Source organism: Mastigoproctus giganteus, chromosome 11 (assembly GCF_048544385.1).
Source record: "Mastigoproctus giganteus isolate SK-2022 chromosome 11, ASM4854438v1, whole genome shotgun sequence".
NCBI lineage: Eukaryota > Metazoa > Arthropoda > Arachnida > Uropygi > Thelyphonidae > Mastigoproctus > Mastigoproctus giganteus.
Window position 1 is genome coordinate 24173676 of NC_143585.1, and position 24037 is coordinate 24197712.

General features: G+C 35.4%; 1 protein-coding gene across 1 annotated transcript in view; it reads right to left on the bottom strand.

Moving 5' to 3' along the window:
- Cand1 (Cullin-associated and neddylation-dissociated 1) overlaps window positions 1–24037 on the bottom strand; it is a 290969-nt gene that overhangs the window by 31945 nt on the left and 234987 nt on the right. The window contains exon 25 of the mRNA XM_090385031.1: window positions 20131–20234. Within this exon, the coding sequence (XP_090241157.1) occupies window positions 20131–20234 (104 nt within the window). The remainder of the gene's footprint in view (window positions 1–20130; window positions 20235–24037) is intronic.

Here is a 24037-nt window from a genome sequence, read left to right on the forward strand (position 1 = left end):
TTGAACAGAATTTATTTCAAGGTCAGATGACGTATCATTAAAGAGCTGATTCAATGTCATCAGCTTCAAAGTACTGTCCATCCTGTTCCTTTTCAGTCTTGATGTCCCAGGTTGTGGATCCATTATAATATTTTAGGGTATACTTTTATAGGAATATGCTTTTTTACGCAAAATTTTATCACTAGACACACATTATGGATGATGTTTTGTTTTTCACAAACTAAAGAATTAAAATTAAGCAAGCATAACCTTCCAAAAAAATTTATTTTTTGTTGAGGCACAAAAATTGCAGTTTGTTTGAACACAAGTTTACATTCTGGCAGCAAATGTGTTAAATCAGTTAAAGATAAAAATTTTACATAAAAAGTTAACTGGTTGCTGCATAATAAGACTCAATTACTCATCTGAAATTACATTTACAATGTAATTTCAGATGTCATTTGTCAATGCAATACAGTTGGTCGTTGACTTACGACCGACTTCTGTTCTGACTGACAGGTCGTAAGTCGATCTGGTCGTATGTCGGCCATATATTTATTAACAGTATTTTTTAACCTTTTTAATCTTTTTATCATCTTTATAATTTATTTTTTAGATAGTATGAATCAGAGCTGTAATACTCAATATGTTCTACATTGATAATAATATTAGTAAATTTATAAGAGGAGTTTACCTCAATATAGTACGTGGAACACTTCCGTATGATACTGGAGGGTATCATACGGAAGTGTTCCACGTACTATATTGAGGTAAACTCCTCTTATAAATTTACTAATAATTTATTTTTATAATCTTTTTAAATTTTTATCATCTTTTATTTTTCATTTTAAATACAGTAATGTTTTTATCTTTTACTTAGCGATACTGTACATACCTTCGTTTCTACACCTACGCTATCTCTCTCTATGAGGTTAAATTAAAACGTTCTCTACATTTTAATTGGTTTATTATTCATATTGTTTATAGAAAAACAAACTACAATCTATAATTATATTGTACATAATGTGAAAAATAATACTGTACACAATGTACTGTAAACGCAAAAATACAATCTAAAATTAATGTAAAAATTAATACAAATGAAATTTACAAAATCAATTTTTAATCTTTGCTTGCGCTGTGTTGGTTGTGCATCGTCAGGATCATGTTCTTGGGTTGAGGTAGGAGATGTTTATTTATAGAGACATTATGCAAAGCAAATCTTTTTTTAAAACGCTTAAACTACCCAATATTAGCCTGAAAATCTTCTGCTTAATCGTCTCTGGCACGTGATTTTAAACTCTGAAACAAACTTCTAGCCTTTGCTTGCACTGTGTGAAGGCTCAGGAGTGTATTTTTTTGTATTAAATCTTCCATCCACATAAACAGCAATTTCTCCATTTCATGGATGGGTTCCTGTCATCGTTTGGTTAAAATTGTAGATTAATAGGTGCAGAACCCTTCACAGCTTCCCGAATTCTTTCTTTGTCCTTAAGTATCGTCGATACCGTGGAATGTGATAACTTCAAGTCACGTGCTATCGTATTCACTTTCTTTCCGCCTTCATATTGCTCGATAATTTTCATTTTAAACTCTAAAATCAATAGTTTTCCTTGACTTCTTAGCTGGCGTATATGTAGTTGAAGGCATTTTCCTTTTACTAAACATTTTATGGATATTTTAGTAGAATTTTAATTAATACACCACACGCAACAGATGCTTGAAAGCGACTGGGTGTATGTGCCTGGTGCTGTCTTCAGGCCTCCCGTCATCGATGTACCTCCTCACCTGGGTTATGGGTGTCCTCAGTAGTGACTTCCTGATTTATTATTAATTTATTTATTTATTTTTTTGTGGTCATAAGTCGACAACCAAGTGTATTAAGAGTATACATCTAATAAATGAAAGAGGAAACATTTTAAAATATCACTTTTTCAAAAAAAAAAAAAAAAAAAAAGTATACATAAACATGTAAAAGGAGGAGGTTGTTGTTCAAAAAGTTCAGTCCCTGAACTTTTTTGGCCATTTAGATGGATTTTCCTTTGAACTTTGTCATTCCTTGACAGTATATGCCAATTCCAATTCTTCTGTAACTTCTGGGAATATTCAATTCTTTTGGAATTGATAATAGTTTCTATGTCATGTTCTGAATAATTTTCTTGGTTGTTGCAAATCTGTGACCTTTTAAGGGGGCTTTAAGTTTGCGAGTAGAAGGGAAAAAAAAAAAAAAAAAAAATCAGAGCTAAATCCAGTGAATATGGCAGATGGGAAATTGCAGTGATGGAGTGCTTTGCAAGCGATTCTTGGATGGAAAGCACTGAGCATTATCATGATGTGAGCACCAATTCTCCACAGCCCACTTTTTCGGACATTTTCGCTGACCATGCAATTGCTGTACAACTGTTTTGCAAAACATATGGTTGCTGTAATTCCCAACTAATGAAACTTGGCTGGCATGTTAAAACTTTTCTATGTAGTCACTACCCACAGTTATACACATTTCCCCATCAGTGTTTCAACTCGAAAATCCCCTTCTTGTAGAAGTCTGTATTTTGCTCATCAAGCCACTAAGTTACTGCCTGTCTCAATTTCCCAAACAAGTAAAAGTCAGATTGAGTCATATCAGGTGAATAAAGTGGATGTGGCAAAGACTCGAGCTGCAGTTTGGCTACTGTTGTTTCTGTCAGTTCATGTTTGTGAGGCAAGGTGTTGTCAATCAGCAATAGCACTCCTTGGACACATTCCCTGTCTCTGCCACTTGATGTTTCTCGTAACTTGGTATTAATAGATTCACATAGTAACTCTGTCATAGTTTCTCTTTTCGAGAAAATCAATGAGCAGTACTCGTAAACAATCCATTGGCAAATGGCCAATACAAGAATTAAATTTGTAGATTCTCAGGTGGTGCTGGATAATGGATTGCTGGATTTGGGAGGAATGATTGTATATTGAATTTAACAATAGTTGATGCAATGAAACTAAGTACAGTGGTGCCTTGACTTAAGTGATCTTGATTTACGAGGTTTCAGACTAAAGAGATTTTACTCTTGGTTCCAATTAAATTTTGGAAATCCTCTGCCTCAGATTTATGAGGTTTATAACAAGGCTGCCAACTGGCAAAAAAAAAGTTTTGTCAGTTGGTTTCTTCAATTTGTCTACAATGAGGCGTGTTGTTCAGATGCACTTTGTGGATTCTCTTATTTTTTATTTTTTTTAATAGTTTCAATAGATTGTGTTTTTGAAAATTTTTATAAATATGGGACCTGAAGAAAAGTGATCAGTACAGTGATAACAGAAAGCTAAAGTCATCCAGAAACGTGTTATATTGAAAAACTAAATTAAAAATTATTCAGAGCAGACAGTTATTATTGCTAAACATTTAGGTTTAGCAAGCATGGACCACAGTTCATATTGTTGTTAAAAAAATAAAAAAAAAAGTTTGCCAAAGTTATGGAGAAACAAAATAATTTGCAAACACACTGAAGTTGTAAATAAAATGGAATGGAGCCAGAATTATCTTTGTGAATTTGAAGAAAGCAACATGAGAGTTAATTAGTGAGAAAGCCAGAGCCATTTTCTTTAGACTTAAAGAGAAGCAACTAGTGATTAACAAGGAGTTTAATGCTAGCAGTGGTTGGTTTCACATGTATAAAAGGAGGACAGGTGTTAAACTGCAGATACATCATGGTGAAGCTTTTTCAGCTAATAAACAGAAAGCTGATGAGTTTGTGGCAGGTTTAGATTTGGAGGAAAATCATGTACTCATCTCATCAGGTATTTAATTTCAATGAAACTGATTGTTTTGTGAAAAAAATGTTAAAAAAACTTTTCTCATCTCATCTTCTCTTCTTATCTTCAGTAATGTAGGTTCCTCTACATTATTGAAGATGAGAAAAAGTTACAAGGCCATAAAGCTTAAAAATACAAATTTACTTTGATGCTTGGCTCAAATGCTTCTGGGGATTTTAAAATAAAACCACTTTTAGTTTATCAGTCTAAAAATCCTAGAGCATTAAAATACAGTAAACCCCCGCTATTCGCGGTCGCTGATTTAATATAAAATGGAACCTAAAAAAATTTGAATTTTAAAGCGCCGTGAACATTTTCCGCCATAAAAAAACATGGGTGTGGCTAAAATTATCTTTCCCAGTCAAAACAGCACTCATTGGGTGGGGAAGAGAGGGGTGACAAAATCGTGAACGTGGATGTTTCTCGCTAATCCTTGTTCATTATGTGTTATGCGCTTGTCATGGAAGGTTTCGTCATTTGTTTTTGATTTATATGTTTACAAAAGTGATAAATCTACCGTTTTGCAGTGTAAAACAGACTTTCTTTTTCAAGTGTGTTAACGGAAGAAAGTGACTTTATTGTCGACAAGTTCTTTCTAACCCGTACAAAAATATGGCTACGAACAACAAGGGAAATGTGGAAATATCAAAGAAGGTGATGACATTAGCGAATAAAATTGAGTTATTAGACAAAATTTCTAATGGTGAAAGTGTCTCCTTAGTGGCAAAACATAATAAGATCAATGAGTCAACGGTACGATCAATCAAGAAATCGGAAGAAAAAATCCATCGTAGTGACCGTGAAAACATGCTTATTGCTTCAAAAATTTGCTCTGTAACTATGTTAAATTAGAAAAAATGGAAAAAGCTTTAAATCTGTGGATAGAAGACTGAACTCAAAATAAAATTCTGTTAAGTTCACTCATCATTCGTGAAAAGGCAAAATTCCTTTATCAACACTTTACGGGATAAGTTTTTTTAGCTAGCAAGGGCACTGGTTTGAAAGATTTGTTTGAAATTTCTAATAAATATTACATTTAATATTAAATTGTTTCTTATTTTCATTTCGATGCCTTATGCTTGCATTTCACTATGTACTGTCTATGTACATAGTCATATTATGAAGGTACATATAATACATATATAGACAAAATTTTAGACTAGTTTTTCTTATATATTTCATACTTTGGAACAGAACCCCTTTATTACTATGGGAGCCATAACTCAGTATTCGCGTTTTCAGTATTCGTGGCATTTCTCAGGAACGTAATCCCCGCGAATAGCTGGGGTTTACTGTACTTCAACAAGGGGCATCTCCTTGTAATTTTTAAGAGCAATTGAAATGCATGGGTTACGAGTTTATTTCTGATGACTGGTTTAAAAATTATTTTACAGCTGGGAAAGAATCTTAAGGTCAAAAACTTAGCACAAAAAGCAATCTTAGTTCTAGACAATGCACCTGCTCATGGTGAACTTCTTCTCACTCTGCCTGCTTTTATCAAAATTAAGTTCGTTCCAGAAAATACTACCTTGCTGATCCAGCCAGAGATAAGAATGTCATTGCCAACTTGAAGCAAAAATATCACAAGTTAAGTTTTAGGCAATGCTTTCATGCTACTAACGGTGATGACAAACCCACCTTCAAAGAATTCTGGAAATCTTAAAATCAAAGATGGCATAAATAATGTTGCAAAAGCTTGGGAGGATATGAGCACTAAATGTCTGGCAACAGGATGGAAAAATTTGTGGCCTGACATTTCTGCAGATTGAGGAATTTCAGCCAGAGAAAGGGAAGAGAAAAGACAAGAAGAAATAAGAAGCCATTGATGAAATTGTTGTGTTTGAATCAGAGGAAGTTCCTCAGCCCAAATCAAGATTAACAACAGAAAATATTAGAAAAATTATGGTAGCAAAGCAGAAAGAGATTTGCTCCAGGATAGGGTTTAAGTCAACCAATTTTGTGGATACTGTAGTGGAACCTTACAGGGTTATTTTGCATGAGCTTGTAAAACCCAAGCAGGAATAGGAAGCATGTTAGATTCTTATTTCACAAATACCACTACTTCAGATACAGAGGAGCAACAGCCTCAGTCATCAACATCAAAATGATATAATTTATTATTTTAAACATAAATAAACTTCATTACTTTTCACACTGCAAAACCACACTTTTGGAATTTCTGAGCTTCCATGACCTTCAGTGGGTATTAAGGATCCCCGGTTACCTGACTTAAGAGTTTCGAGATAGATGTTTTTCTGGAACCAATTAATGTTTTAAGTTGAGGCATCACTATAACCATGTGGCAGAAGTAAAACTTGTAGAGATCCTTTCTTCTGCATAGTCAAATGGAAGTAATTATGGAACCAAGTTAACTTCTAATAATATAGACATCCTCGACATCCCCTTTTCTCTGTTGTATATAGCAGCTATTCAATAAGAATTCTGCAAGTTTTCTGTGATAGAAATGTGATAAGAAGTCAATAAATTACTTGGGCCTATATATTACAAACATACTATGGCTATCTCTTCAGGAATGGACCACTACTAGAGACTTGCTAAGGGCCTCACATGAATTTGTGGTGTGCTCCTTTAGAATATCTCTAATGGTGGAGGTGTGCATGTTTAGGGGCATACCACAATTAAATGAAGGACTTTAGCAAGTCCTCACTAGACTATTACCATTAGATTTGAAGGCGCAGAGGATTGGCATATATGTACTAGTCATCATTCTTTGCAAGGAATGCTGTAAATGATGCTACTTTGTTGTATAAGAGGGGTTTTTGGTTTTTATACTACATAGTTTTAGCTTATGTTTTGGGGGGGGGGGGGATAAAATACATTATCTGGTGTTATGGACCAAGAGCAGAGCAAAGCATATCACAAAAAAAAAAAAAAAAAAAAAAAATATATATATATATATATATATATATATATATATATATATAATTATGAATAAAAATTAAAATTAAGTAAAGAAAGAAAATGGATTTGAATTTGAATAGAGATAAAATGGAATATCAATAATATGAATTATGGATCAGGGACACTGCAAGAGCAAAGGTACCCTACAACCATAATGTATATATAGAAAATTATTTTAATGTTATGTGCAAATCTTTAATTTAACTTATGCTAATAATGAAAATACCGTGTACCCTGGGAGCGATGTATGTTGAATAAAGGGGGGAAGAACGGAAAAGAGTAACGTTATAAACAAAGTGCGAATTTTGAAAAATGTAAAATTTGAAAAGAACGAAAATAGAAATAGCAGATTATTAAAAAGAACGACCAAAGTAGGAATAGCATTGCAGTATCTTTCATAATTTCTGTGTCTTCTTCAGAGGTCATCCACCTAAATTATGAAAAAGAACAGCAATACTCTTACTTCTGTTTCTGACATGTTCTGTATGTCAAAAAAAAAACACGTGTACGCGGACACGTTGTAAAAAATAATTTAGAATATAAATTTTGAAAAAATAAAATACAAGTTAAGCAAAAATATTATTCCAAAGTATAACATACAGAACATGGATGACCTTACAGAAGTAAGTAACCCGCCAAAAAGAGAAGACAAAGGAAGCGAGTGTCCGATTGACAAGAATGACAAGAATGTCAATAACTTACCGCTACGTGACCGGTCGACAAAAAAGAAAGAGCCGGAGGCTAAACAGTGTATATATGTGAAGAAACGCTAGCGGCACCTAGCGTTAGACGAATTTTGGTGTATGTATATTTTGTAATTTACGTAAGCGGTGGAGCTACGCTAGGTTCAAGTTAAGTACATGATACTCAAACTTTCGGGATAGCAAAGAAATATAATTGCTTACAAAGTAGCAGTAGAGTAGCTAAACTTTGTTAAGGCGAAAAATTATGATTTGGTATAGTAAGAAAAATAGTACTCTGATATTGCTTTCGTTACACTAATCGCTCACAGAGCATAAAATGTAGAATTTAGTAAAGCAAAAAGATGATGAAATTAGGGATATAAAGTTGGGCTAGGGTAGTTCGGGGTTGCAAACCCGTTCCTATAGTTAGGACCCTGAACGACTGTCCGAGAGTAGGTGCACCATGTACTTAAGTCAGTTGTGTTAAAGTGTAAGATATATATAAGTTACAATTAACAAATAAATAGATAAATAAATCAAGATATAATCAAAATTAATTACAAGATAATTACAAGGTAATACACTATGTTAGACCAATCGGTGGGTACAAGTTTTCCAGACCGTAAGACACCAAAGAGGCCTAGTGTATTGTATTTACACTATGTACAAACTTGATGCGTATGGGAGTAATTATTAGTTATAAACTAATAATGCTGTTTATATTGATATCTATTAAGTTTTTGTGCCTTAATATGTTAAGGGCTTTATTGATATGATGACGCAGGTATTTAATAGGAAAAAGATTTCTGGTCAGTTTACTGTACAATGATCTGATGTTATCAATAACTGTTGTTTTGTCGCTGCATATCGTTGCAATTCTGATGCATTGTGCTAAGATAACGTTAGCATGTACCTGTTTGGAAATATTGGAATTCCATTGTGTATAGTTTACTATGCTAAAGTTGAAAGCTTCACGTTTGTTGTACAAATTGATGGAGGCTATACCATTTTTTATATTGATGTCTAGATCCAAAAATTGGGCTGCTGTGTCAGAATTGTTAGTTCTTTCTAGTACAAGTTCGCTAGGGTATAGATGTACATAATCCTGGATGAAATTCGGGCAGTTAATTACTATGAGGTCATCTATATATCTAAATAGTATTAGTTCCTGTGGAAATGAGGTTTCTGACCAGTACAGATATAGGTTGGCTATTATGCATGAGGCTGGGCTGCCCATAGGTGTTCCATTGGTTTGGTGATATACTGTATCGCCATCATATATGAAATTATTGGAAATACATAAATTAAGTATGTTGTTCCAGTAATAGGTGTTGCAGGAAATAAAATTCCTATGTTTATCATAGATATCTTTGAGTACCAATTTGAGATTGGTTTGATTGATACTGGTAAACAGGCTATGGAAATCAAAGGTTTGAATATTATTGACTGTATTACTTTGCAAAAATTTTAATACAGGTTGGTTGTTGCCTATGATTTTGCTGTTATGTATCTTATTCATCAGTGGTTGCAGTAGTCGTTCAAGTGTTTTTCCTGATTTGTGTACATAACTATTTTTGCATGAGGTTATGAATCTGAAGCCTATTGGTTTTTTATGAAATTTAGGAATGAAGTAGATGTAAGGTAAGCTGTAATTATTTAAGTTGAGCTTTAGTTTTTTGTTGAAGGCCATTAGTTTTTTTGTAATGATATTACATGTACTGGAAATAGGTTTGTAGGTATTGCTTGAGTTAAGTTCATTAGTTAAAGTATATGTATAAAAATATTTGCAAATGAATGCAAAATTATTGGCTGCTTTATCTACCGGTGTGATTACGAAGTTTTTGTGAAAATCTAGCAGTTTTTGTTTTAATGCAGTCAAGTTATAGTATGTGTGAATAGGGCGAATGTATGGCTAATCCACATATGGTATGCTTCTATAGGCGTGTTATTTTTGTAGGCTAGATGGAAGCAGTAGTTTTACAGGTCTTGATATAGCTGCTTATTGAAGTTGGTTATGTTTATTTTGGTGGGCGGCCTGAATTTGAATCCTTGTGATAGTACATGTCTTAGCATTGGGTCCGTAACTATGTTTAGATTTCCTGTAATGATGTGTCCATAGTCTGGATCAATATATTGCTGCATGTTGGTTTGTTGACAAACGCAGTTATTGGTGTCTGTTATATGTGATGTTAAACTGGTAGCTATAGATTTGTAGTTGCAAGCTAATAATCCAAAGGGTTTATTATACTTATATCTTACTTTAATATGACTGGGACTAGTATTTGGAAGTAGATGATTATGCTGATTTACAATTTTACTGATATTTATGTTATCCATGATATGGTTGTTGAAGTTCAAAATAATAATAGAATCTTTATCATGTGTTGTCGAGCTTATGTTTTTAAGATTAAATTTACAAATATCATTTATTATATGAAAGAGATGTTTGGATTCGAATTTGAAAGTGCGTATGAATTTGTGCAATGCTTTCAGTATACTGTGTTTAGTACTGAAAAGTAAATTATGTATATCATTTACATTTATAATGTTCTTATCCCAGTTTTTAAGTGTGACTTCGAAATCACCTAAAATATTACTGTGTTTGTTGCTAGTATTTTTAGATTTATGAGTACGTTTGTGAGGGTTCCTATGGAACTTTATTATATTAAATTTGTCATATATACAACAATCTGCTAAGTTATTGGTAATAATTTTATGGTTGAATTTATTATTTAGACCATATGGGTATAATGTTTTTAATTTTAACATAAATATTTCCTCTTGTTTAGTTCTAATATTAGCGTTATTAATCTGTGCTAATATGGATATGTATATATTGTTGAAGTTGTGAGATTGAAAATGCATATATTCTATTTCTTGTTCTATATTGTTAATATTTCTTTTTAAGTAGTTATTGATGTCAGATCTATGCTGATTAATTCTTACGTGTAGCTTATTGCTGGTTTGTCCGACGTATTTTATATTACATGTTTTGCAGGTTATGAGGTATATAACATAACTGACTTAAGTACATGGTGCACCTACTCTCGGACAGTCGTTCAGGGTCCTAACTATAGGAACGGGTTTGCAACCCCGAACTACCCTAGCCCAACTTTATATCCCTAATTTCATCATCTTTTTGCTTTACTAAATTCTACATTTTATGCTCTGTGAGCGATTAGTGTAACGAAAGCAATATCAGAGTACTATTTTTCTTACTATACCAAATCATAATTTTTCGCCTTAACAAAGTTTAGCTACTCTACTACTTTGTAAGCAATTATATTTCTTTGCTATCCCGAAAGTTTGAGTATCATGTACTTAACTTGAACCTAGCGTAGCTCCACCGCTTACGTAAATTACAAAATATACATACACCAAAATTCGTCTAACGCTAGGTGCCGCTAGCGTTTCTTCACATATATACACTGTTTAGCCTCCGGCTCTTTCTTTTTTGTCGACCGGTCACGTAGCGGTAAGTTATTGACATTCTTGTCATTCTTGTCAATCGGACACTCGCTTCCTTTGTCTTCTCTTTTTGGCGGGTTACTTACTTCTGTAAGGTCATCCATGTTCTGTATGTTATACTTTGGAATAATATTTTTGCTTAACTTGTATTTTATTTTTTCAAAATTTATATTCTAAATTATTTTTTACAACGTGTCCGCGTACACGTGTTTTTTTGACATACAGAACATGTCAGAAACAGAAGTAAGAGTATTGCTGTTCTTTTTCATAATTTAGGTGGATGACCTCTGAAGAAGACACAGAAATTATGAAAGATACTGCAATGCTATTCCTACTTTGGTCGTTCTTTTTAATAATCTGCTATTTCTATTTTCGTTCTTTTCAAATTTTACATTTTTCAAAATTCGCACTTTGTTTATAACGTTACTCTTTTCCGTTCTTCCCCCCTTTATTCAACATACATCGCTCCCAGGGTACACGGTATTTTCATTATTAGCATAAGTTAAATTAAAGATTTGCACATAACATTAAAATAATTTTCTATATATACATTATGGTTGTAGGGTACCTTTGCTCTTGCAGTGTCCCTGATCCATATTATTGATATTCCATTTTATCTCTATTCAAATTCAAATCCATTTTCTTTCTTTACTTAATTTTAATTTTTATTCATAATTATTATCCTAAGCTTTATCCAGGTTGAGCTCACGCCGCCTAGAACAGCTTATATACACCTTCACTTACATTTTTTATATTTCTACTCGATTTTCACTTGCAATATATTCACCTTCTTATCCCGATATTGAAAATACAGTTTACTTCTGGTTGCGCATACACTTTATTTATTTTGTTATCCTTTTAATTATTATTGTAACTTAAATTTTAATTTTAATGTAATTTTTATGCAATTTATATGAATGGAATCAGGTAACTTTGACAAAATACTACATGGGCAGAGTAGGATAAACTTGACCCCGGGTACACATGCTCTGTACTGTACTCCGAAACACGGATGTAACTCTGAACATACACATTTAACACACACAAGTCAGAGCACATCAGCATATAATGCTTCTAACTTAGATAAATATGGGATCCATATACTTAAATTTAACACCTGCAAGAATAAACTTTGTTTAACCTGTCCCTGCATACACCCGCAACATATTACAAATGATGCATCAAAACCTACTTTTTGTAAAACTAGTAATGTTATATACCTCATAACCTGCAAAACATGTAATATAAAATACGTCGGACAAACCAGCAATAAGCTACACGTAAGAATTAATCAGCATAGATCTGACATCAATAACTACTTAAAAAGAAATATTAACAATATAGAACAAGAAATAGAATATATGCATTTTCAATCTCACAACTTCAACAATATATACATATCCATATTAGCACAGATTAATAACGCTAATATTAGAACTAAACAAGAGGAAATATTTATGTTAAAATTAAAAACATTATACCCATATGGTCTAAATAATAAATTCAACCATAAAATTATTACCAATAACTTAGCAGATTGTTGTATATATGACAAATTTAATATAATAAAGTTCCATAGGAACCCTCACAAACGTACTCATAAATCTAAAAATACTAGCAACAAACACAGTAATATTTTAGGTGATTTCGAAGTCACACTTAAAAACTGGGATAAGAACATTATAAATGTAAATGATATACATAATTTACTTTTCAGTACTAAACACAGTATACTGAAAGCATTGCACAAATTCATACGCACTTTCAAATTCGAATCCAAACATCTCTTTCATATAATAAATGATATTTGTAAATTTAATCTTAAAAACATAAGCTCGACAACACATGATAAAGATTCTATTATTATTTTGAACTTCAACAACCATATCATGGATAACATAAATATCAGTAAAATTGTAAATCAGCATAATCATCTACTTCCAAATACTAGTCCCAGTCATATTAAAGTAAGATATAAGTATAATAAACCCTTTGGATTATTAGCTTGCAACTACAAATCTATAGCTACCAGTTTAACATCACATATAACAGACACCAATAACTGCGTTTGTCAACAAACCAACATGCAGCAATATATTGATCCAGACTATGGACACATCATTACAGGAAATCTAAACATAGTTACGGACCCAATGCTAAGACATGTACTATCACAAGGATTCAAATTCAGGCCGCCCACCAAAATAAACATAACCAACTTCAATAAGCAGCTATATCAAGACCTGTTAAACTACTGCTTCCATCTAGCCTACAAAAATAACACGCCTATAGAAGCATACCATATGTGGATTAGCCATACATTCGCCCTATTCACACATACTATAACTTGACTGCATTAAAACAAAAACTGCTAGATTTTCACAAAAACTTCGTAATCACACCGGTAGATAAAGCAGCCAATAATTTTGCATTCATTTGCAAATATTTTTATACATATACTTTAACTAATGAACTTAACTCAAGCAATACCTACAAACCTATTTCCAGTACATGTAATATCATTACAAAAAAACTAATGGCCTTCAACAAAAAACTAAAGCTCAACTTAAATAATTACAGCTTACCTTACATCTACTTCATTCCTAAATTTCATAAAAAACCAATAGGCTTCAGATTCATAACCTCATGCAAAAATAGTTATGTACACAAATCAGGAAAAACACTTGAACGACTACTGCAACCACTGATGAATAAGATACATAACAGCAAAATCATAGGCAACAACCAACCTGTATTAAAATTTTTGCAAAGTAATACAGTCAATAATATTCAAACCTTTGATTTCCATAGCCTGTTTACCAGTATCAATCAAACCAATCTCAAATTGGTACTCAAAGATATCTATGATAAACATAAGAATTTTATTTCCTGCAACACCTATTACTGGAACAACATACTTAATTTATGTATTTCCAATAATTTCATATATGATGGCGATACAGTATATCACCAAACCAATGGAACACCTATGGGCAGCCCAGCCTCATGCATAATAGCCAACCTATATCTGTACTGGTCAGAAACCTCATTTCCACAGGAACTAATACTATTTAGATATATAGATGACCTCATAGTAATTAACTGCCCGAATTTCATCCAGGATTATGTACATCTATACCCTAGCGAACTTGTACTAGAAAGAACTAACAATTCTGACACAGCAGCCCAATTTTTGGATCTAGACATCAATATAAAAAATGGTATAGCCTCCATCAATTTGTACAACAAACGTGAAGCTTTCAACTTTAGCATAGTAAACTATACACAATGGAATTCCAATATTTCCAAACAGGTACATGCTAACGTTATCTTAGCACAATGCATCAGAATTGCAACGATATGCAGCGACAAAACAACAGTTATTGATAACATCAGATCATTGTACAGTAAACTGACCAGAAATCTTTTTCCTATTAAATACCTGCGTCATCATATCAATAAAGCCCTTAACATATTAAGGCACAAAAACTTAATAGATATCAATATAAACAGCATTATTAGTTTATAACTAATAATTACTCCCATACGCATCAAGTTTGTACATAGTGTAAATACAATACACTAGGCCTCTTTGGTGTCTTACGGTCTGGAAAACTTGTACCCACCGATTGGTCTAACATAGTGTATTACCTTGTAATTATCTTGTAATTAATTTTGATTATATCTTGATTTATTTATCTATTTATTTGTTAATTGTAACTTATATATATCTTACACTTTAACACAACTGACTTAAGTACATGGTGCACCTACTCTCGGACAGTCGTTCAGGGTCCTAACTATAGGAACGGGTTTGCAACCCCGAACTACCCTAGCCCAACTTTATATCCCTAATTTCATCATCTTTTTGCTTTACTAAATTCTACATTTTATGCTCTGTGAGCGATTAGTGTAACGAAAGCAATATCAGAGTACTATTTTCCTTACTATACCAAATCATAATTTTTCGCCTTAACAAAGTTTAGCTACTTTGTAAGCAATTATATTTCTTTGCTATCCCGAAAGTTTGAGTATCATGTACTTAACTTGAACCTAGCGTAGCTCCACCGCTTACGTAAATTACAAAATATACATACACCAAAATTCGTCTAACGCTAGGTGCCGCTAGCGTTTCTTCACATATATACACTGTTTAGCCTCCGGCTCTTTCTTTTTTGTCGACCGGTCACGTAGCGGTAAGTTATTGACATTCTTGTCATTCTTGTCAATCGGACACTCGCTTCCTTTGTCTTCTCTTTTTGGCGGGTTACTTACTTCTGTAAGGTCATCCATGTTCTGTATGTTATACTTTGGAATAAAATTTTTGCTTAACTTGTATTTTATTTTTTCAAAATTTATATTCTAAATTATTTTTTACAACGTGTCCGCGTACACGTGTTTTTTTGACATACAGAACATGTCAGAAACAGAAGTAAGAGTATTGCTGTTCTTTTTCATAATTTAGGTGGATGACCTCTGAAGAAGACACAGAAATTATGAAAGATACTGCAATGCTATTCCTACTTTGGTCGTTCTTTTTAATAATCTGCTATTTCTATTTTCGTTCTTTTCAAATTTTACATTTTTCAAAATTCGCACTTTGTTTATAACGTTACTCTTTTCCGTTCTTCCCCCCTTTATTCAACATACATCGCTCCCAGGGTACACGGTATTTTCATTATTAGCATAAGTTAAATTAAAGATTTGCACATAACATTAAAATAATTTTCTATATATATATATATATAACATAACTGTTTTGGGATATAACTTAAGGATTTAATTTTTGTTTTAAATTTTATTGAATTAAATTGGAATCATGACTCTGACCAGAGCAGCAAAGCAAAAGGCTCAAGCTAATGGGAGTGCTGTGGTTCAGGGGAGAACTGAGGGGGGCAGTTGCCCTCTGAATCACAGTCTATTAAAATGCACTGTTTGCGGAGCAGTCGGGTACGGGACATGATACTGCCAAGGGGGATGTCTTTGTGTGTGCACGATGTAAGGAGTGCAAGGAAATCAGGCGACAACTCAGCGTTGTTATGGGCCTTTATGAGACCTTGAAGGACAGGGTGGATGCCCTCGAAGGAAATAAATTGAGGGGCCCATCAAGCTCTCAGCTGCCCACATCAACGCCAGAGCTTGCACTTGGTCATCAGGCAACACAGGGGCAGCCCCCTAGGCAGAATGCGCTGGTCCCACAGGAACTAGTAGTTGTTGGTGACTATTGTCAGGGAAACGGGGAACATGCTTTGTAAAAAGGATAGGTGGAATAGGACCAGGGTATGTCTGCCAGGGGCAAAGGTTGATGACGTTGTAGAGCGGATATCATCTTTTAAGGGCACAAAAGGTGATATAGTTGTACACGTTGGCACTAATGATATTAAGAGTAGGAGACCGGCGGAATTACTTAGCAAGTACAGGTCACTGTTGAAAAAAAGCCGTGAATTAGGGTTGAACTTGAAAGTGTCTGCAATTCTGCCCAGACACGATAGGAGGGAGTATATGATGAGAGCCTTGTCGATCAATTCGGCCCTGGAGGGATTGTGCAAGACTCAAGGGGTAGAATTTTTTTCAGCCTGGACTGTACTTGTTAACAGGAGAGATTGCTTCTACAGGGATGGGATACACTTAAATAGAAAGGGTGCAAGAATTTTTGCTGATGCTGTCGAGGCAGTGTTAGGTGGGTCGGAAAACTGCTAGTTGGGGGGATACAAGGACTAATAGATTAACAGTAGCCACTGGCAGAGGTGGAAGTGATTCTTGCACTGCTTCTATTCAAATGAGCAGAAGTCTGAAAAACAAGATGCAGGATATTTCAGAGACTGCTGGTAGTCATTGCGTTACAAGTAAACACATGGGTTGTGTTAGGGTAGCTAAGAATAGAAACAGGTGCATGTATACCTGCACGTACACCAATGCTAGGAGTTTGGTAAATAAATTTGATGAATTTGAGGTATTGCTCAAAACATCAAAGGCAGATATTGTTGGGATATCAGAGACGTGGTGTCACACAGATATAAGTAATGCGGAACTGGAATTTGGGGAATACAATGTATATAGAAAGGATAGACAGGACAGGAGGGGAGGAGGGGTTATGCTATTAATTAAGAAACACAAAGTCAAAGGAAGTGAAGCCAGTTGACATCGATGGACAGGGCAGTGTCGAGTCAGTTTGGTGTGACATAAGCATAGGGAAATCAAAATTGAGAGTAGGAGTGTGCTATAGGCCTAATGACTCTGATGAGTATAATAATATATTGTACAGGGAAATAGAGTGGGCCAGTAAATCAGAGAGTCTTATAATGGGGGATTTTAATTTCCCAGATATTGACTGGAATTTGTGGGTTGGTCACTCGCACACTAGCAAGGCTTTTGTGGATTTATTGGATGATTGTTTTCTACATCAGCATGTTTGTGAGGCAACAAGAGGGAGCAATACTCTTGATCTGATTATCAGTAGTGATTCTTCATGCATTAAGAACCTGCAGATAAATGAACCACTAGGTGGCAGTGATCACAGTGTGTTGAAGTGGGATTTACTCAAGGAGGTAACTACCATCAGAGGTAAAGGGAAGGGTTTTTGTTTTCGTAAAGGCGACTATGACGGTCTGAGACAGTATTTAAATTCTATACAGTGGGACCAACTGATGATGTTACCAACAGCAAACTCAAAATGGGAAGCATTCAAGGAACTAATCTTGGTGGCTACCAGGCTTTACATACCAACTAAGAAATATTGTTCAAGGTTTAGGCCTAAATGGTTGTCAGATGGACTAATGAGACATGTGGCAGAGAAGAAAAATGCATGGGATACATACAAATTAATGGGTGACATGGAAGCCTATGATAGATATAAGTTGGTCTGTAACCAAGTCACAAAGGAGATTAGGCAGGCAAAGGCAGACTACGAAAAATCCTTGGCAAAGGATGCAAAGAAAAACAGAAAGGAGTTCTTTACATACTTGAACTCGAGAAGGAAAGGGATGAATCAGATTGGTCCACTGGATATTGATGGTTCAACAGTTGAGGATCCTGCTCAGGTGGCTAACAATCTAAACGAGTATTTTGCATCTACATTCACGCATGAGGAGTTATTCAGGAAGGAGAATGATGTAGGTAAAGTAAACATTGGCAGTGAGCTGGATGATTTTGTAATAACTGAGAGGAAAGTGGAGGAGAGATTGTTGAGGATAAACATAAAAAAGGCACCTGGGGTGGATGGGATCTATCCAGTTATATTAAAAGGAGGCAGCAAAGGAAGTATGCAAACCCCTAGCCATAATTATGAGAGCTTCTTTGGACTCAGGGGAGGTACCCATAGACTGGAGATGTGCAAATGTAACCCCAATTCACAAAAGAGGATCAAAGGCTGACACAAGTAATTATAGACCTGTTAGTTTAACTTCTGTTCCAGGTAAATTAATGGAGGCACTGGTTAAAGAAGCACTGCAGGATCATCTAGACAAGAATTGAGTTATAGCTCAGACGCAGCATGGTTTTGTTAAGGGCAGGTCTTGCCTGACCAATTTGATTGGATACTATGATGTAGTCACAAAAGAACTGGATGCAGGGAATAACTTTGATATTATATATTTGGATCTTAGAAAGGCTTTTGATACTGTTGCACATAGTAGACTGCTGCACAATTTGGAGCAGTGTGGCATTGGAGGCAAATTGCTGCTATGGATAAGGGGATGGTTGAGTGGCAGAAGACAGAGAGTGGTAATCAATGGACACTGCTCAACGTGGACTAATGTTATTAGTGGAGTTCCTCAAGGTTCAGTGTTGGGTCCATTGTTGTTTCCGGTGTTTATGAATGATATTGATGATGGGATATCAAGTTTAATGTCTAAGTTTGCAGATGATACAAAGGTTGGCAGGGTCGTTAAGGACACTACTGACGCTATGCTGCTGCAACAGGATCTGGAAAGGTTGAACAGATGGGCTGAGAGGTGGCAAATGAAGTTTAACATTGACAAATGTAAAGTACTACATATGGGTAACAGTAACCCCAGAGCAATGTATCAACTCTGCGGTACTACACTGACAGTGGTGGAGAATGAAAAGGACCTGGGGGTAATTGTGCAGGCAGATATGAAGTTCTCTGAGCAGTGCAGACGAGCTGCAAGAGTAGCTCATGGTGTCTTGTCAATGATATACAGGAATTTTTCTAGCAGGGATAAGGAGGTGATTATTCTCTTGTATAAGGCAATGGTTAGGCCACATCTTGAGTACTGTATACAGGTCTGGAGGCCTCATTTCAAGAAGGATGTAGAGCTGCTGGAATGGGTACAGAGAAGGGCAACAAGATTAGTAAATGGAACAAAGGGTTGCTCTTACGAAGAAAGGCTTAAGTTTTGCAAATTACAGAGTCTGGAGACTAGGCACCGGCAAGGTGATCTGATAGAGGTGTATAAGGCTTTGAATGGTTTGAGCATGCTCAATGCCAATGGGATTCTTCATCTTTCTCAGAATAATCACCTCAGAGGGCATAAATTCAAATTGAGGAAGGACGGATGTCGGATAGATGTGCGGAAATTTGCCTTTGGCCAGCGGGTGGTTGGTTGGTGGAACCGACTTCCATCACTTGTTGTTGAAGTTGATAGCCTAAACAAATTTAAAGCTCAACTGGACAGGTATTTCGAACGAACGGAGGGGTGAAATGGGAGAGGGGTTTTTTTTTTTTTTTTTGGCTGATGCTGAATAAGCTTGCTTTCTTGCATCATATGCCTCTACTAATGCTAATGCTAATCACCAAGACATCCAGAGATGTGCCCTGAAAGAAATGTTTTTTTTTTTTTTTTTTTTTTGTAGTTGTTGGCGCATCGGCTTCTGTGGCCATAATGCACCTCCCAAGGTTTTTGCAGTACTTTGATCCAAGCCCGAGGCGGGATTCGAACCCGCCTCGGGCTTGGATCTTTACCCACCTGGCTAGCCCGGTCGGCTGAAAGAAATGTGAATGTCAAGAAGGGAATTCCAAATTCTTCAAATTCAAATAATGCTTTCCTATTGGTGCCTCCGTAGCCAGGTGGGAAGGAGCAGCAGTGCATAGCACATGCTTCTTGATTAGACTAGGGTTCGAGCCAGTCACCACCAAATACGGAGGATGCGGAAAGGTCAGGGAATGACAACCGCATATTCCCGGAGCAATATGGCCTTAGTTGCTAATGCTCCTAAAAACAAAACAAAACCTTTCCTATTGACTACACCCATTATTCTGGCAACTTAGTAATCACACTTCAGTTAAAAGCTAACTGAATCAATAATATAATTAGAATCTATTTTTTACCTCCTTAAGAGAATGAAGCAAAAGATATTGTCGTTTTGGTTGTGCCTCAATTTCCCGAAGTACAAAAGGAAGATATTCCTGTAGATTACCTACTGCTACACTTCCTATGAACAAAATAATGAAATAGTTAAACATGTTTACACAAAACATATTTGAAATTAAGCTCTTTCTTCTTAATTTTTAAATTATGACATCTGAGAATTATAATAATGAATACATATGAAGTAAAAGAATACTTATAATATTGATGCTTCTAGCAATATTATAAGCATTTCTAGTAATATAATAATTAAAATACATTACAATATACACCTAATTCTGTTTTTGCACGAACTTTTTTTAAAAAAAATTTGATTTAACACGAATTCAAAATAAATATTTCATTCTCTTTAACACGATTTCTATGAATTTTTTTTTGCCTAAATTCTAAGAAAAATTTTTTTTTTATTTGTGGCATATTAGTATCATTTCTATATTACACGCACTAATAGATTGGATAACAGCTAGTGTATGCGTTTTGAAATGCGTGCTTTTGCTTACCAATGTGTACGTCTAGGTATCTATGAATCATCAACATTTTTATTGAATTTGGTGCAGATCTACGGTATTCATGCATTGTATCTTTGGAAGACATTTAGTAGTAAGCTCTATTTCAAAGTGAAAGAATCTTTAGTGAAATTTGTGCACATATAAATTTATTAATTTTGCCAATAGTCAATAAATTGTAAGTTTACAAATTTTTCACACCTTCTTTTATTAATTATAACTGAGATATTTTTTGGTAGCCCTTATATAATGTCGAATAATTCGCCTATTACCAAAATGAAAAGGAAAGCGATTTCTTTGGAACTTAAAATTCAAATTTTAGATAGTCTTGCAACTGGACAAGGGGATACACGTCTGTAGGAAAGCATTTTGGTGTACATGAAGCTACCGTAAGAACTATTAAGAAAAATGAAGCTGCAATTAGGAAGTTGGTATGTTCTGGAACAAAAGTAAGTGTTAATTCATCATATACAAGAGATATTGTCAAGGAAAAAAATGGGAAAGGCTCTGTCTCGGTTAAACAGAAAGTATGAATTTTCTGCGAGTACAGGTTGGATGACAGGGTTTCTTAAAAGGAATGCTCTTCATAATATAAAAATTAAAGGTGAAACTGCATCTGCAGATGAATCGGCTGCTAAAGTATTCCCACAGGAACTTGCAAAAATTATTGAAGATGGAGGATACACTCCTGATCAAGTGTGGAATGCAGATGAAACTGGTTTCTTCTGGAAACGAATGCCGAACAGAACGTATGTAGCCAAACCGCAGAAAACTGCTGGTGGTTTTAAGGTAGCTAAGGATCATGTGACCTTATTATTTTCCTCCAACGCTTCAGGAGATCGTATGTTGAAACCACTGCTGGTAAATCGAGCCCTAAAAACCCACGTTCAATGAAAGGTGTAGATATCAATAAACTGCCTGTTCACTGGATGGCAAACAAGAAGGCCTGGGTGACCACTACTATTTTTACAGAATGGTTCGACAAGTGTTTCATCCCAGAAGTTATATGAATTTTAAAGGTCTCGAATTTAAAGTTCTTCTGATTCTTGACAATGCACCCGGCCATCCTGTCTTGGAACACCGAAACGTACAAATTTTATTTCTGCCACCTAATACTACATCTTTGATACAACCGCTAGACCAAGGTATAATTGTGACAATTAAAACATACTACGTAAAATGAACATTCCAACACGTTTTGGACAAACTGAATGGTGAAACATTAACAGTCACTGATGTGTGGAAGAAATTCTCAATTATGGATTGTATCAATCAAGTTGGATTAGCGTTAACTGAATTAAAACCAGCAACTTTAAATGTGTGTTGGAAAGCGGTTTGGCCACAATGTGTAAAAAGCAAAGATCCCATCATCCCTAATACAACCAAATTTCCCAACATCATTACAATGGCACACAAAATTGGTGGAGAAGGATTCGATGATCTATCGTTTGAAGATATTGATGAATTGTTAACCGACAAAGCCCTAAGCGAAGATGAAATATTAGAGATTGCCCTTGGGACTCCTTATCCCACAGAACGTAGTGATAATGAAGAAAATGATCCTGTTCTAAATGCAGATTTAATAAAAGGTCTGGAACTGGCCAGAAAATTAGGTAATCATTTTGTCAAACATGACCCTAATGAGGAACGCGCTGGGAAGTTTCAACATGAACTGAAGTTGTTGACAGCCTCTTACAGAGAATTATATAACGGCATAACCAAAACACGAACACAACGATTAATAACTGAATTCATTCGTAAAACCGGTGAAACATCAGCACCAGAGGAGACTCTTACTGATTTTGCTCAAGAGATCACAGAAAGAATTTCATAAATAGAGGAAGAAGACGATGTCCACAACATTTCTAGTGATATTCCAGTCGTATGCAAACGTATACGCCGTTCATTATCAGAAAGTGAAAATGAATAAAATCTTATGTGTAAAACAGATTTTTTTTTTGTTCATGAATTTTTTTCATTTCATAAGCATACAAATTTACTTTAATACATTTTCATTACATGTGTATTTTGTTGAAATAAAATAATAAGCTTAAAACAAATATTTTTATGTTTTTTTAAAATTATTTTTACTGGTTTTTTAGATCCGGAACCAATCTTCTTTTCTTCCATAAATGCAAATGTCTTTTTTTACATGAATTTTTTTTACACGAATTTTTCAGGAACGTATCTATCGTGTAAAAACAGTATTAGGTGTACACTGAAAAGACAGAATTCATGGGATTCCTGGTTCTTGGGCAATGCAACACTGTCATCCTCTCTCACTAGTGGATGAACCCACCGCTTGGCAAGTATGTAGGTACACTGCATTCACGTAGATGGTAATTTGACGTTAGCGTGGATAAACGTCATGAGTTAACCATTGAAAGAGGGATGATAGTGGGTGCTCAACGTATGGGCCACTCATTGCGGAGGTGGTACAGAAATTACACTATCCCTGTTCGACAGTATCAAAAATGTATCAGGAATACAGCATTCCTGGAATAACATCTCATTGTCGACAGCGCTGTGGGCAGAGAAAGGTGGTGGATGAATGTGGCCGTCAACGCCTGTCTCGCATTGTTTCAGCCAACCAGAGAGCGACAGTAGCATAAATCGCCACCAACTTCAACAAGGGAGGTGTGCCAGAAACTTCTTCACTAACACCATCAGGCAATCAATAGCTGCAAAAGTTATGGGAGCTGCCGACCCACCAGTCCCATTTCAAGTTATTTCGAGCAGATGGGAGAGTACATATCTGATGGAAATTGCACGAAGCTATGCATCCATCATATAGACAAGGAACTGTTCAGGCAGGTGGACGGTTCGTAATGGTCTGGGGCGTGTTCAACTGGCACATGTTGGAACCTCTAGTACATCTAGACGTTTTGTTTGTTGTTTGTTATTTGGTTTTTAGGAGCATTAGCAACTAAGGCCATATTGCTCCGGGAATATGCGGTGGTCATTCCCTGACCTTTCTGCACCCTCCATATTTGGTGGTCACGGGCTCGAACCCCGGTCTAATCAAAAAGCGCATGCTACGCACTGCTGCTCCTACCCACCTGGCTACGGAGGCGCCACATCTAGACGTATCTCTGAATGGTCCAGGTTACGTGTCCATCCTTGCAGACCATTTGCATCACTTCATGGTCATCGTGCACCCACAGGGCAATGGACTCTTCCAGCAGGACACTGTGCCTCCCCATTCACTGGACACGAACCCTATGGAGCATCTCTGGGATGCCTTGGAAGGGTCCGTTCGAGCTTTGAATTCTCCGCCCAGGAATGTGACGGAATTATGGACAGTAGTGCAACAAGCATGGATGGAAACAACTGTGAAACACTTTTGTGAACTAGTGGATTC